Source organism: Myotis davidii, unplaced genomic scaffold, assembly GCF_000327345.1.
Source record: "Myotis davidii unplaced genomic scaffold, ASM32734v1 scaffold309, whole genome shotgun sequence".
Taxonomy (NCBI): Eukaryota; Metazoa; Chordata; class Mammalia; order Chiroptera; family Vespertilionidae; genus Myotis; species Myotis davidii.
Window position 1 is genome coordinate 418,852 of NW_006383013.1, and position 12,338 is coordinate 431,189.

The window sequence follows — 12,338 nt, forward strand, 5'->3', positions numbered from 1 at the left end:
GAGTGGCGGCTGAGAGGCCGGCAAGTCAGGCGGGGGAACGTTGGAGTTCTCTGTCACTGAAGCAAGCAAGCCTCCCTGTTCGCATCAGCTACCTGGCTGCCGGCCGCCATCTTGGCTGCCAGTTAATTTGCATATCTTGGCCCTACTCTGTGAGTGACAGGGGGATTAGCCAATGGGAAGGGTAGCGGTCGTACGCCAATTACCATGTTTCTCTTTTATTAGTGTAGATAATTACAAGTGCCTTCTACATAAAAGGGTCTGGTGATAGACACAGTCCCTGCTTTTAGGGCAGCTCATAGTCAAGTGAGGAGAAAGGTACATAAATGACAATTTCAGAACAGTGGTAGAATATGCATAGGATGCTATGGGAACAAAGAGGTGAGCACACAAACAGGCGAGTTTGGAAGGTTTATAAGAAGAGCTGACAGCCTCGGGTGCTCTGAGGTGAGATCCTGGTGAAGTCTAAGTCGGAGGACATTCTAAGCAGAGGGGCGTGTCAGAGGCAAGAGGATGAGCTACATTGTGGCTGGTGCAGGTGATTGAGGTTGGGGCTTAGCAATTTGGCTTGATCCTACAACCTGGAATCTATGTTTTGCCTTTATTGGAGGGACTTGTCACTTGGGGGGTCTAGATTGTTTTAGGCATGTTAGGTACCATTGCCCTTGGCTTTGGTTATAAAAAGAGTTTCCTTGTTTAATTTTTAGTTCCCTGCTAGTCACTGATGAAATTTCACTTTTGTTTTGTGGCCGATGCTACTCAGTGGAGTGACGCTAACCACACAGACTTCGTTGACTCGGCCAGCACCATGCTGCACTACGCCGTTGCCTTTCTGAAGCCCACTAAGGTCTCAGCTCGCCAGCTGCCGCCAAGCGTAGCCAAGGTGGACGCCAAAAGCCGAGTACTGTTTCCCCTTGGGTTGGGACATGCTGCTGAGTACGTCCGGCCTCGGCTGGCGCTCATCGGGTAAGATAATGGCAGAGCAGAGCTATTCCCTTCTCACTCTGCTGCTGGAGGCCACACCTAAACTCTGCTTCATTCTCAGGGATGCAGCCCACAGAGTCCATCCCCTGGCAGGACAAGGTGTCAACATGGGCTTTGGGGATATCTCCAGCTTGGTCCATCACCTTAGAACTGCAGCCTTCGATGGGAAAGACTTGGGTAAGGATTCTGGTATCTTAAAGAAGTATCCAGGGGTCATGTAGTTAGAGAAAATCAGGACCCCTGAATGCCCCTCAGTAGCCAGATGTGGTGGACAGAAGTGTGTGCGCTTTTCTTGGAAACTTCACTATGGGATTAGATTAGGGTGTAACTTTCCTTTTTTCCTCCAGGCTCCATGAGCCACCTCACAGGTTATGAGACAGACCGACAACGTCACAACACTGCTCTTCTGGCCGCTACTGACCTGCTAAAAAGGCTCTATTCCACCAGTGCTACCCCTCTTGTGCTGCTCAGGACGTGGGGCTTGCAGGCCACAAATGCAGTATCTCCACTCAAAGTAAGAGGTCGCTCATGGCTCTCAGAGTCTTGGTCACCGAGGAATGACTTTGCCAATGACTTAAATTTGAATTAATTTTCTTGGCTGTAAAATTATCCTTCTTATCTTCTCCAATAATGAGCAAAAAAGACCTTGCTGGGCTTTTGGTGCTAGGGCCTATCTAAGCAGTAATTTTATACAGGATAAGGAAGGGCTTAAAATAGCAAGTAGGGGCTTTCAAAGATAAAGATGCTTCAACTCCTTTTGCTGCTTGGTCAGCTTTTTCTACTGAGAAACATCCATTGAAAGGCACTTTGGAGGGACTCTTGTGAAGAGCATCTATCTGGGACTTTTGCTGAGTTTTTGCTTTAATCACTTTGGATACTTGCAAGTATTTTCTTCACCCGCCCTCACAATGTCAGAGTATCACTCACTTTGTTTCATTTCTCTTTAGGAACAGATTATGGCCTTTGCAAGCAAATGAATGCTCCTCTTCTGCAGATTATATTGAAGAAAAATAAACATCTTTTCCCAAGGCCATCATACAGTTTCAAGATTTAATTTAATAAACTGTCTTTATATTAGCATTCTCTAGTTTCTTTTTCTCCTTTATTTAAGGGGTCTGTGGAACCCAAATAATGAGTGATAATTTGCTGTGGGGAGGGGTATATAAATCAAGCCAAGAAAAACCCCAAAGAAAGACTTACGATTTTTGTTGAAAATAACTTTTTATTACTAAAACAACTTAAGGTGCTATCTCATTCATTTTCACTTGTTAACAATCCTTTCTAAAGAGAAGATCTATAGTTTTTTTTAAATGCTGGTCATAAATCTATACAATTATCTTTTGATAAAGAAGAATTAAAAATATTCAATTGATGCATTTTTGTTAGAATTACTGTTTTAAAATTAAAAATAAATTGCTTTAACCTTTGTTGTAGGTGCACTGGACTTTCTAAAAAGAAAACCAAATCTGTTGCTCATTGTTACTTCCTTATCACAGCACCGGATCTCACTTTTCTTTATGGTTCCTCTCTGGGACACCACTGTCTGTTCAGTGACAAAACAATAAATAGTTTCATTGCACAGGTGTGAGAACTTCAGGAGCCAGGTCAAAGGGGATATCTGATTAGCAGCAGAATTTGTCATATTTGGTTGCGGACTGGTGGCTGATGGGTGTAGGGGTGCTGTGGGTGTTTGAAGAGCTCACTTCGCAGTACCAGAGATGCCTCTTGAAGAGATTTGGGGATCCATTAGATTTGTATACTGTAGAGAAAATTTTGTCCAAAAGTCTGATTTGTTGATGAAATGAGAAGAAAGAGTCTGCTTTTGAACCAAGCTAAACTATTCTGTTTAGTTTAGCTGAGTTACTGAAGGAATGAGAAAGATGTTTCTACAGGGGAGCTTTTCAGGCAAATGCAGAAAATTTATAAGATACTAGAGTAAAAAGTGATAGTGTCACAAATGTTCCTGGAATCTCTGGAAAGATGTGCCCAGAATGAAAGATGGCAACTACTGTGAAAGTTGTATGACTACTAGCAGAGTCCAGAAAGGTCACCACTGAATGGGGGGGGAGGGGGGGTCATCTTTCACAAAAATTGGAAAGGTAGCTCAGGAAAGAAGAACATGGACGCTCCAAAAGTATGCAAATAAAATCAGGCAAAATAGGAAGAATTTTAAGGCACATCTTACAAGGCCCTCCGTTACCACAGAGGATGTTCTTCATATGATGATGGTGAACACACAACATCCACTATGTGCCAGGCCAGGTCCTAAGTATTTGAAATACATAAACACATTTATAGAAAAGAAACTTAACCAGCAATATTAGCCACTATAGGATTCCTCAATAAGAGGCCCGAAAGGTACACTAAGGGGCAAAAGGACATTATAGACAAGTCATTTTTCTAAGAAATAAAAATTCTTATTCCATATTGCTCCTAACATGGATAAACTGGTTAATTCTCTCCTGATGTTCTAGTCAAGATTTTATCAGAATTTAGGTAGACACATTTCTGGAGTTAATGCATCTATCCAAGAGTTCTAGAGGTACTTGGGATGACCAAAGGAGTCTGAACAGCCTCTGTCCATAAGAAAATCTTCACAGACAAGCTATGACAAAGACCAGGGAATCTTGCCTCTCTCAACCGTCAAACTGGTGGAGTCTTCAGTGAACACAGCTTACCTCTTGGGGAAAACACTTGGTTTCTACTAGAGAAACTGGTCTCTCCCTAATCATGTGGAACAACATTTAGTGTATGACTGGTTCTAGCACTCAACCTGTGTGACAAAAATGGTAAGGGGTCCAGAAGCCAAGTGTTAAAGGAGAGACCACAAAGAACTCGGGAGGAATTTTCTTCAGGAGATGGAAAGGCTGTGAAAGGAGCAGTTAGAGAAGACCACTGAGAGGAGAGATTGCAGCGCCACATTGAAGGGATATTTGACATCAGTGCTGTCCCAAATGCAATGAGCTGTCTCAAAACATGCTAACCAGAAGCTAAATACAGCTACTTAGAAATGTTAAGGGGATTCTGCAACAGAAGGCTGGATTCTATCTTTGGGCTGTTTCCAACTCTAAAGATGGTATGACGTATTAGCATTCTTTTGAGGAAGACAATAGGTATCAAGGTGACCTTGGTATAAAAGTCTGTGTAAAAAAGAAAAGAAAGTCAGTATGAAGAATCTGAAAAAATTCCACAATGAAATAAAGAAACCAAACAACACACTAAAATGTGGGAGATAAAGATAAAATTTGGCTAGCTACTTGCACATTAGATGTTAACCACTTACTGACTCAGTGGAATAACTTTAAAAAAGGAGCTCTTGTGAGGGCCAGGTGTTTAATAACATTTTTTTTTGGTGAGAGTGCCAGAAGAAAGCTACTGTGATGGCTACAAGTGTGGAAGATACAAACTGCTGGAAAGAAGCTGGAGGTAAAGAGCCAAGGTCAAAGAGCCAGTCAACAGGAAGATCCTTCAAGCCCAAGGGCGCTGAGCAGGCAGACAAGAAGTAGGTGATGGGCGTATGGGAAAGTACGAGATAATGAATTTTAGGGGAAGTAATTCACAAAATCAAGGGCTCAGAGCATTCCAACCCAAAAAGAATCCACAGTGTGAGGGCCAAAATGGCCAAGAAAATAAAATGTTAGCTTATCATCGAGAAGGGTATCAGAAACCCTGTAACTAGACAATTTAGGAGATGGTAGCTAAAATGATCAGGGGCCAGGTAGGAGGAAATGTTGCTATAAACAGAATAAAAAGGCAAACTGAAAGGAGCTACGGCCAAAATCTAGATCCTCCAATAGAAGGGTAGAGATGTACTTCTTAGAAATACAAAGAAATAAGATTAGGATGACAAATTACTATCAACAGAGCCTGGAAGGAGGCACAGCACTGAATAAACACATATTCCTAGAAGGCTGGACATACTCATTAATCTCACAGTTGACATAAAAAGTTGATTAAAAGAAGGTGGCCTATACAAGGCAGCCACGCTCTCCCAAAACATGTCCTTAGAGACTGGACGGCCTCTTTTCTTAAGGCTGTACAGGTAGGAGTTGCTCTCCTGCTAAGAGGACAGCTCTCAGCTGGCTGATTGGAGCTAGCACAAAGCAGTACCACACAACTTCAGAGATGGTACCTTTCTTTCCTCTTGAATTACAAAACCAGATATTTTTTCCTGTCTTTTTTGGGCAAGTGGGTGGATGGGTATGATAAGGGTGGGAAAGGCAATGTGCAGGGAGGAAAAATATACTGGTGTTGACAGGCTATGGGATTGCAATCAGTCAGCTAAGATTAGCATGTAAGAGGAAACTTAAAATGTTCAAAAGGAAAGAGGCACTCAAAGGGTTGAAATGAGATTTTTCTTTGGTTAAGTTCCAAAGCTATTCCTTTTGGCTCTCTGTGACACACAAGCATGCTCAAAAATTTAGACTCTAGTACCAGCCGTGCAAGCAGAATGGTTAGGTACCAGTTCCTATTAGATGTGTAAAATTAATTAAACCCAAATCTCTAGACTTAAGGGCAAGAGCTGTCTACAAAAACCTCTTCCTCCTGATGAAGCCAGCTGCTGGGTTTCAATCCAGGTGGTTTCCAAACCGCCTCATAACATGACTGAGTCTTGTCTCCTTCTCCCGTTAAAAGGTTGTTGGCAAATGCAGGCCTCAGAGGAAGGGTGTGGCCTCAGTGGGAGATGCCCAGAGACTGCAGCAAGTGAAAGGTGGCCCCCAAGGCCCAGCCTGTCTCTATGTTGTTCACTTTCTTTGTGAGCTGTTGGGGAGGAGAGAAAAAAAGCCTTCACATTTTCATTCAATTTTCAATTATTTAGCAAGCACGACATGGGCAAAGATCACCCACATGGCCAAACCAAGGCAAATTGGAAGTAGCCAGTTGAGGCCTCCCCACAGCCCATTTCTGCAAGTTTCTTTCCTGTCGTGGCCTATTACCGGCCCCTTGCCAAGCTGATCCCTGAATCTTCTGCCCAGTAAGTGGTCTCACGCAGGCTTTCAATAGGACCTTTGGAACTCTTTAGGAGTTGGGAATAGAGTTAGAGGTATGAACGCACATACTAAAGCTTCCCCACTCATACTTTGTAAGTAACTGCTGCTTCTTAAGCACCATTAAACAGCTAAGATTTTTAAGGCATTCTAGGCCAGGTTGAGCCTCAATTAGTTCATGACCCCATGTTAGACTCCAATTTCTCAACTACATAAAAGGGATTCAGTTAGTATTCATCAAATTGTTTTCTTCAGAATCCTGAGGGTTCCTTGGAAGCGCTTTAGAGAGAAATGGGGGCTACCTGGTGAAGGAGTCCAGGCCCTGAACCTCTGCTTCAACCAGATACTCCACATACCGGTGTTCCTGGCATTCTGCATAAGCTTTTGTTGAGTAAAGACCACCACACACATACACACAAGTTTAGAAACCAGTGGATTTCTAGTACTCAGTTTTATGACACAATACTTTGTTGACCTGAGGAAATCCAATCTAGTCACTGTGCCAAACACTGGGAAAATGGCATGTGGATCATCTTGAGGTTTTGTCTGAGATACCCGAGTCAAACTGGGAGCATCCCCCAATCAAATGCTCTCCTCTGTTCTGAGGACTGGGCTGACAGCCTAAAGGCCTAGATGCTGAAGTGAAGCTATCTCGGGCAGGACTGTGAACCCGATTTAAATTGTGTTGCCACTGAAATCATAAAGAGCAAAAGGATGCCAGCACTGGAAATGGCAGAAACTTGTCCTTACGTGATTTGGTTATAGTTAATACTTAAGTAGAGAAAGTTGTTAACTCAGTACTATGTACTAAGGGCTTAGGATGACCTCTCCAATCCACAAATCTCTCCCCAACTGTCTATACTACTAGCGACACCAATACTAATAACTTACACTATGTGCCAGGTAATGTGTTTCACAGGCATTATCTCAATTTTCATAACAGTCTTATAAAAATGGAACTTGAAGGATACCTGTGCTTTGGGTGAGGAACCTAAAAGTTAGAGAGGAAGTAAATCATCTAAGGTCACAGAGCCAGCAAACTTGCAGAATCAGAACTTGAATCCAGATCTGACGGACAACAAAGCCCATGCTTTAAACACCACTATACTAATGATGTACTGGCAGGTAGCTCTTCTGTCTTAAGCACTTTAAATGCTGAAGCTCTTGGCAGGCAAAACACACGAAGTTCAAGTACCTTAGTACAAATGAGGTTATGGCATCTGTATAACCCAACAAATTGGATAATATAAACTCACCCGGAACTCATGAAACAGGAAGGGGCAATGGCACAAGGAAGAGGGAGGAGGCTCAAAAAGAATACAGTCTACGTACTAGACCCCTAAGTTCAAAGCTGCCTTGTGCCATCTCCTTTAATAGACATGATATCTGAGGACAAAGACTACATCTTACTCATCCTTGTAACTGTGGATGAAAAAGGGTCACATAGTAAACCTGACAAGCTCAAGGTGGTCTGAACGTAGAAAGTCCTAACGAAAAGTGGTCATGGTAGGTAGTCATGTCCTAGGCCTACAGCTTCCTTGAGAAAGGTCAACCTTTACCTTTGAAATTGTCTATTTTCTTTGTGCATCTAAGATAACATACCTTTGAAATGTCAGGGTAATTTTCTTTTCCAGACGCCTCGAAGGTGCAACCACCCGCACCAGAGCACAAGACCACACTGTTGTATTGTTGCCCACATGCCATTCGGTGTCCCGTAAATATTTACTATCCTGTACCCACCGACGTATAAGATGCATCTCTGTGTTTTACTTTTTATCTAATCTCAGAGATTTCTCCACTTTGCTTTCTCCCACCTCCCTAATCTACCACCAAATGGATTTCATGTAACCCCTTACATCTCCTTTGATTCTAATGTATAAAATAAACTGCAAACTGCCATTCTCTGGAGCATTTTCCCAATCCACTGAGATTTTGCTTCCCAGCAATGGTTGTCAGTTTGGCTCAAATAAACTCTTATAAGACTTTTTCTAATGCTGGACATTCTTTCATTGACATAAACATATGTGCAATTATTTAATTATTGTACTGAAAACCAGAAAATGGGATGGATAAAAGATATAAGATGTGTTTAGAATAAATAAATAAGTTACTACAATGTTGAGCCTGCCTATTCTGGAACAGATGGACAGAGACAGGAAGATAAAGGGGGACCCAAGATTCAAGAGGCACTAAATATACAAGACACATATCAAATATATATGGCATACTACATATACACAGGCATTCAACATTCATGAGGTCTTAAGCCACTTGTTTGTGACACCCTTCTGGTCCCTCATGTCCTCTGCCAAATAAGACCATCTATTGGGCTGAGTGAGCTAATATTACCAGATAATGTACTTGCCCCTATGCCTCTCCAAACAGTGGAAATCTGTGCAATGGCTCCAGGCACTTCTGTCCTTGTGCTCCCTTGATTAAACTTCAGGTCTAGTACTTGCAACCAACCACACTGTCAGCAGCAGAGGGAAGTAGGACATACATACCCAGAATTCAGGAAGTGTGGCACTTCCAACCTGCTTGCACCCTACACTGTGTGTTCACCTGTCCCATTTCTTTCCTGTTGCTTCTTGTCCTGAGTTTCAAAATTGATTTAATAAACCATGGGGCTTGGGCATCTTCATTTGGATGCAAGCCCTCTGCTCTGTGACCTCTAGGATAGCTTTCCTGATAACATACTTAGAAACTGCCTTTGCATCGAGGTAATTTCCCACACTCATAGTGTCTTGCACAGTGCTTGTCCATAGCCTGAATAAAAATCCTCATAATTCCACTATAGGCACTCTTAACTCTTTCCTCCCAACTCCCAAATAAGAAGTCTGTTATGAGATTCCTCTGCCCTCTCTCTTGCCTGTAAGACGGTGCTGTCTGCAAAGCCAAAGCCATCCTTCAACAAGGCTGTGATGTAGCTGAGATCCATGCACAGGAAAGGACTGCCTGAGGTGAAATTTTCCAAGTTGTCACACACTGAAGGGGAGAGAGAGTAAAGAGTGAAATTCAAGTTTGCAGCCAACTGAGAGGTGTGTAATTTTCTCTAAATATAGACTTGGAATAAGCAAAGCAGGATTCTCCACTTGGCTGATGCCTACGAGTCTTAGAGGCTAGAACTGTGCACTGACAGCCTCTACAAGACTGCAGCTTCTTAAGAACTTGCAGATTTCTGATGTGATATCTTATCTACTCAAATTTACATGGGCCCTTGTTTATTTGCTAAATTTCTATGTCTATTCTTTGGGCTTAATTCATCCACATTCCTTATATATTATTAATGCTGAAGCCCTGAGGACAGGGAAATACCAGTTAGCATTACTTTGGGGACACTGGATAAGATTATTTATGTTTTCAATGGACTCTTTCCAGGAAACCTCTGTGGCTATTTCCCATATATTCTGGTGTTTGATGTTTCATTAGCATTAATAACACTATTTCAACTAAAAAACACACACCAGAAATGTAGAAAAGCAGGTTTTCACCATCTTCTTGCCTCTTCTATTCTCAAATTTTTCTATGCCACTTATGCTTTAAGGTCCTGGCAAGGACAGAAAACCAGCCTCTGAGAGGCTTCCTGCTGGCTGTGGAACGTCGGGACACGTTAAGGTCCCTGGACTTTGTACAGCCTCTCAGAATCACTGTTAAGGGCTGCCACTGACACTTACCTTCCTTTGCTTTTCTTTCAAAGTCTTCAACTTTTAAAATACCCCCCTTTTCATAATCTGGAATGAAGCAGAAGAGTAGCTGATGTCAAAGAGTGTCAAAGAAACATAAGAAAATTCATCCTAGTGAGATTTGTAATAAAGAAAAACAGAAAATAAAATTCCCAACATTAGAGAACTGATTAAATATACGTAATATTCATACAAAATAATCTATGCAGTCTGTTTATTTATAATCTATTTTATATTATATGTATTTAACCACAATAAAAATTTGATTCATTTGCAAAAACACATTAGAAAATAGAAAATCAATTCATATCTCAGGCCATGAGAGATTCCATACATACATCATCATAACTAACCAAAAACATTACTACTGTGATAAAAAAAAGTTAAAAAGGGGAAGGAGGAAACTTTAGGGTAATATATATGGTTTTAAATATTGAATTTGGTAATGGTTTCAGGGGTGTATATGTATGTCAAAATTAGCAAAGTATACATTTTTCCATGTCACACGGGTATTGTGCTGATATAACAAGGTTTGAGGGAGGCACATCTCACAAAAGAGTGTGAACATCCAATCATCACGCTTATGAACTACCTGTACACTTTAAAATATGTAAATTTTATGCTGAATGGAATAAGTCAGGGGACAAAAACTGTATGATTTCACTTATATATGGACTCTAAAAAACAAAACAAATGAAACGAAACAGACTCGCCAAAACCGGTTTGGCTCAGTGGAGAGAGCGTCGGCCTGCGGACTGAAGGGTCCCGGGTTCGATTCTGGCCAAGGGCATGTACCTTGGTTGCGGGCACAGCCCCAGTGGGGAGTGTGCAGGAGGCAGCTGATTGATGTTTCTCTCTCATCGATGTTTCTAGCTCTCTATCTCTCTCCCTTCCTCTCTGTAAAAAATCAATAAAATATATTAAAAAACAAAAAACAAAAACAAAAAACGAAACAGACTCACAAATATAAAGAATAAACTGATGGCCCTGACCGGTTTGGCTCAATGGATGGAGCGTCGGCCTGCGGACTCAAGGGTCCCGGGTTCGATTCTGGCCAAGGGCATGTACCTTGGTTGCGGGCACATCCCCAGTGGGGAGTGTGCAGGAGGCAGCTGATTGATATTTCTCTCTCATCGATGTTTCTAACTCTCTATCCCTCTCCTTTCCTCTCTGTAAAAAATCAATAAAATATATTTAAAAAAAAAAAAAGCATAAACTGATGGCTGCCAGGGGGAGAGGGATGGAAGGATGGGCAAAAAAGGCAAAGGGGACTAAGAGGCACCAACCTCCAGTATAAAATAAATAGATCCCGGTATGTAATGTACAACACAGGGAATATAGTCAACAATATTGTAAGAACTTTGCACAGTGACAGATGGTTACTAGACTTACAGGGAGATCACTTTCTAAGATATATAAATAAATGCTGAGTCACTATTTTGTACACCTGAAACTAATATTATGTCAACCATCCTATCTAATAATAGAGAAACATGGTAATTAACCATAACTTCACTACCCTTCCCACTGGCTAATCAGCGTGATATGCAAAATAACTGCCAACCAAGATGGCAGCCGGCAGCCACACAGCTGAAGCGAACATGAGGCTTGCTTGCTCCAGTGATGGAGGAAGCCTATATAAAATACTATATTGCAGGAGTTACATAAGTTTTTCAAAAGTTAATAGCAGATCTACTATGGGAGTAATATTCTGAACTGAGTATATCTATATGTATAAAAGCCTAAGCGACCATTACAACTGGTCGACTAAATGGTCGACCAGTTACTATGACGCGCACTGACCACCATGGGGCTTGCTCTCAATGCAAAGGCTGCCCTCTGGTGGTCAGTGTGATCTCACAGGGGGGAGCTCTGCTCATCCACAAGCCAGGCTGATGGCTGCCAGTATAGCGGTGGTGGTGGGAGCCTCTCCTGCCTCCTCAGCAGCACTAAGGATGTCCGAGTGCAGCTTAGGTCTGCTTCCTGCTGGCAAGTGGGCATCCCCCGAGGGCTGCTGGGCTGCCAGAGGGCTGTCTGATTGCCATCTTAGGCCAAATCACCCCGGGGAGCAGGCCTAAGCCAGCAAGTGGTCACCCCCGAGGGGTCCCAGACTGCGAGAGGGCACAGGCCAGGCTGAGGGACCCCCTATCCCCGAGTGCACAAATTTTTGTGCACCGGGCCTCTAGTATTTTAATAAAAAATAAAGTATGAGCATTTTATTTTATGTCAATTACTAGGGGCCTGGTGCATAAAATTTGTGCACTGGGTGTGGGGGCGGGGGGAGTGTCCCTCAGCCCAGCCTGCCCCCTCTCACGTACTGGGAGCCCTCAGGCGTTGACCCCCCATCACCCTCCAGTCGCAGGATCGGCCCCTTGCCCAGGCCTGACGCCTCCGCCAGAGGTGTCAGGCTTTGACAGGGGACCCCCATCTCCCACCGATCACTGGCTCTGGTCCCCGCCCAGGCCTGAGGCCTCTGGCCCAGGAATCATGCCTGGGCAGGAGACCCCCATCTCCCTCTGATCGTTTGCTCCACTCCCCGCCCAAGCCTGACGCCTCTGACCCCGGCTTCAGGCCTGGGCAAGGGGACCCTCATATCCCCCCAATCCCCGGCTCCGCCCCCGACCCAGGCCTGATGCCTCTGGCCCAGGCATCAGGCCTGGGCAGGGGACCCCCCGCCCCCCCCCCC

The 12,338-nt window shown here is 43.2% G+C and overlaps 2 protein-coding genes across 6 annotated transcripts in view; one reads left to right on the top strand and one right to left on the bottom strand.

Annotated features, from left to right (window-relative positions):
• The window catches only part of COQ6 (coenzyme Q6 monooxygenase), a 15,497-nt gene extending 13,433 nt beyond the window's left edge, over positions 1 to 2,064 (top strand). For both annotated transcript variants that reach the window (XM_015558022.1, XM_006778771.2), the window contains exons 9-12: positions 761 to 963; positions 1,043 to 1,158; positions 1,329 to 1,495; positions 1,929 to 2,064. In XM_015558022.1, the coding sequence (XP_015413508.1) occupies positions 761 to 963; positions 1,043 to 1,158; positions 1,329 to 1,495; positions 1,929 to 1,958 (516 nt within the window). In that variant the 3' untranslated portion in view covers positions 1,959 to 2,064. The remainder of the gene's footprint in view (positions 1 to 760; positions 964 to 1,042; positions 1,159 to 1,328; positions 1,496 to 1,928) is intronic.
• Positions 2,065 to 2,183: 119 nt separating this feature from the next.
• ENTPD5 (ectonucleoside triphosphate diphosphohydrolase 5) overlaps positions 2,184 to 12,338 on the bottom strand; it is a 27,455-nt gene continuing 17,300 nt past the window's right edge. For all 4 annotated transcript variants that reach the window (XM_015558025.1, XM_006778770.2, XM_006778769.2 and 1 more), the window contains 3 exons: positions 9,644 to 9,700; positions 8,839 to 8,954; positions 2,184 to 5,742 (listed from right to left, as the gene is read on the bottom strand). In XM_015558025.1, the coding sequence (XP_015413511.1) occupies positions 5,656 to 5,742; positions 8,839 to 8,954; positions 9,644 to 9,700 (260 nt within the window). In that variant the 3' untranslated portion in view covers positions 2,184 to 5,655. The remainder of the gene's footprint in view (positions 5,743 to 8,838; positions 8,955 to 9,643; positions 9,701 to 12,338) is intronic.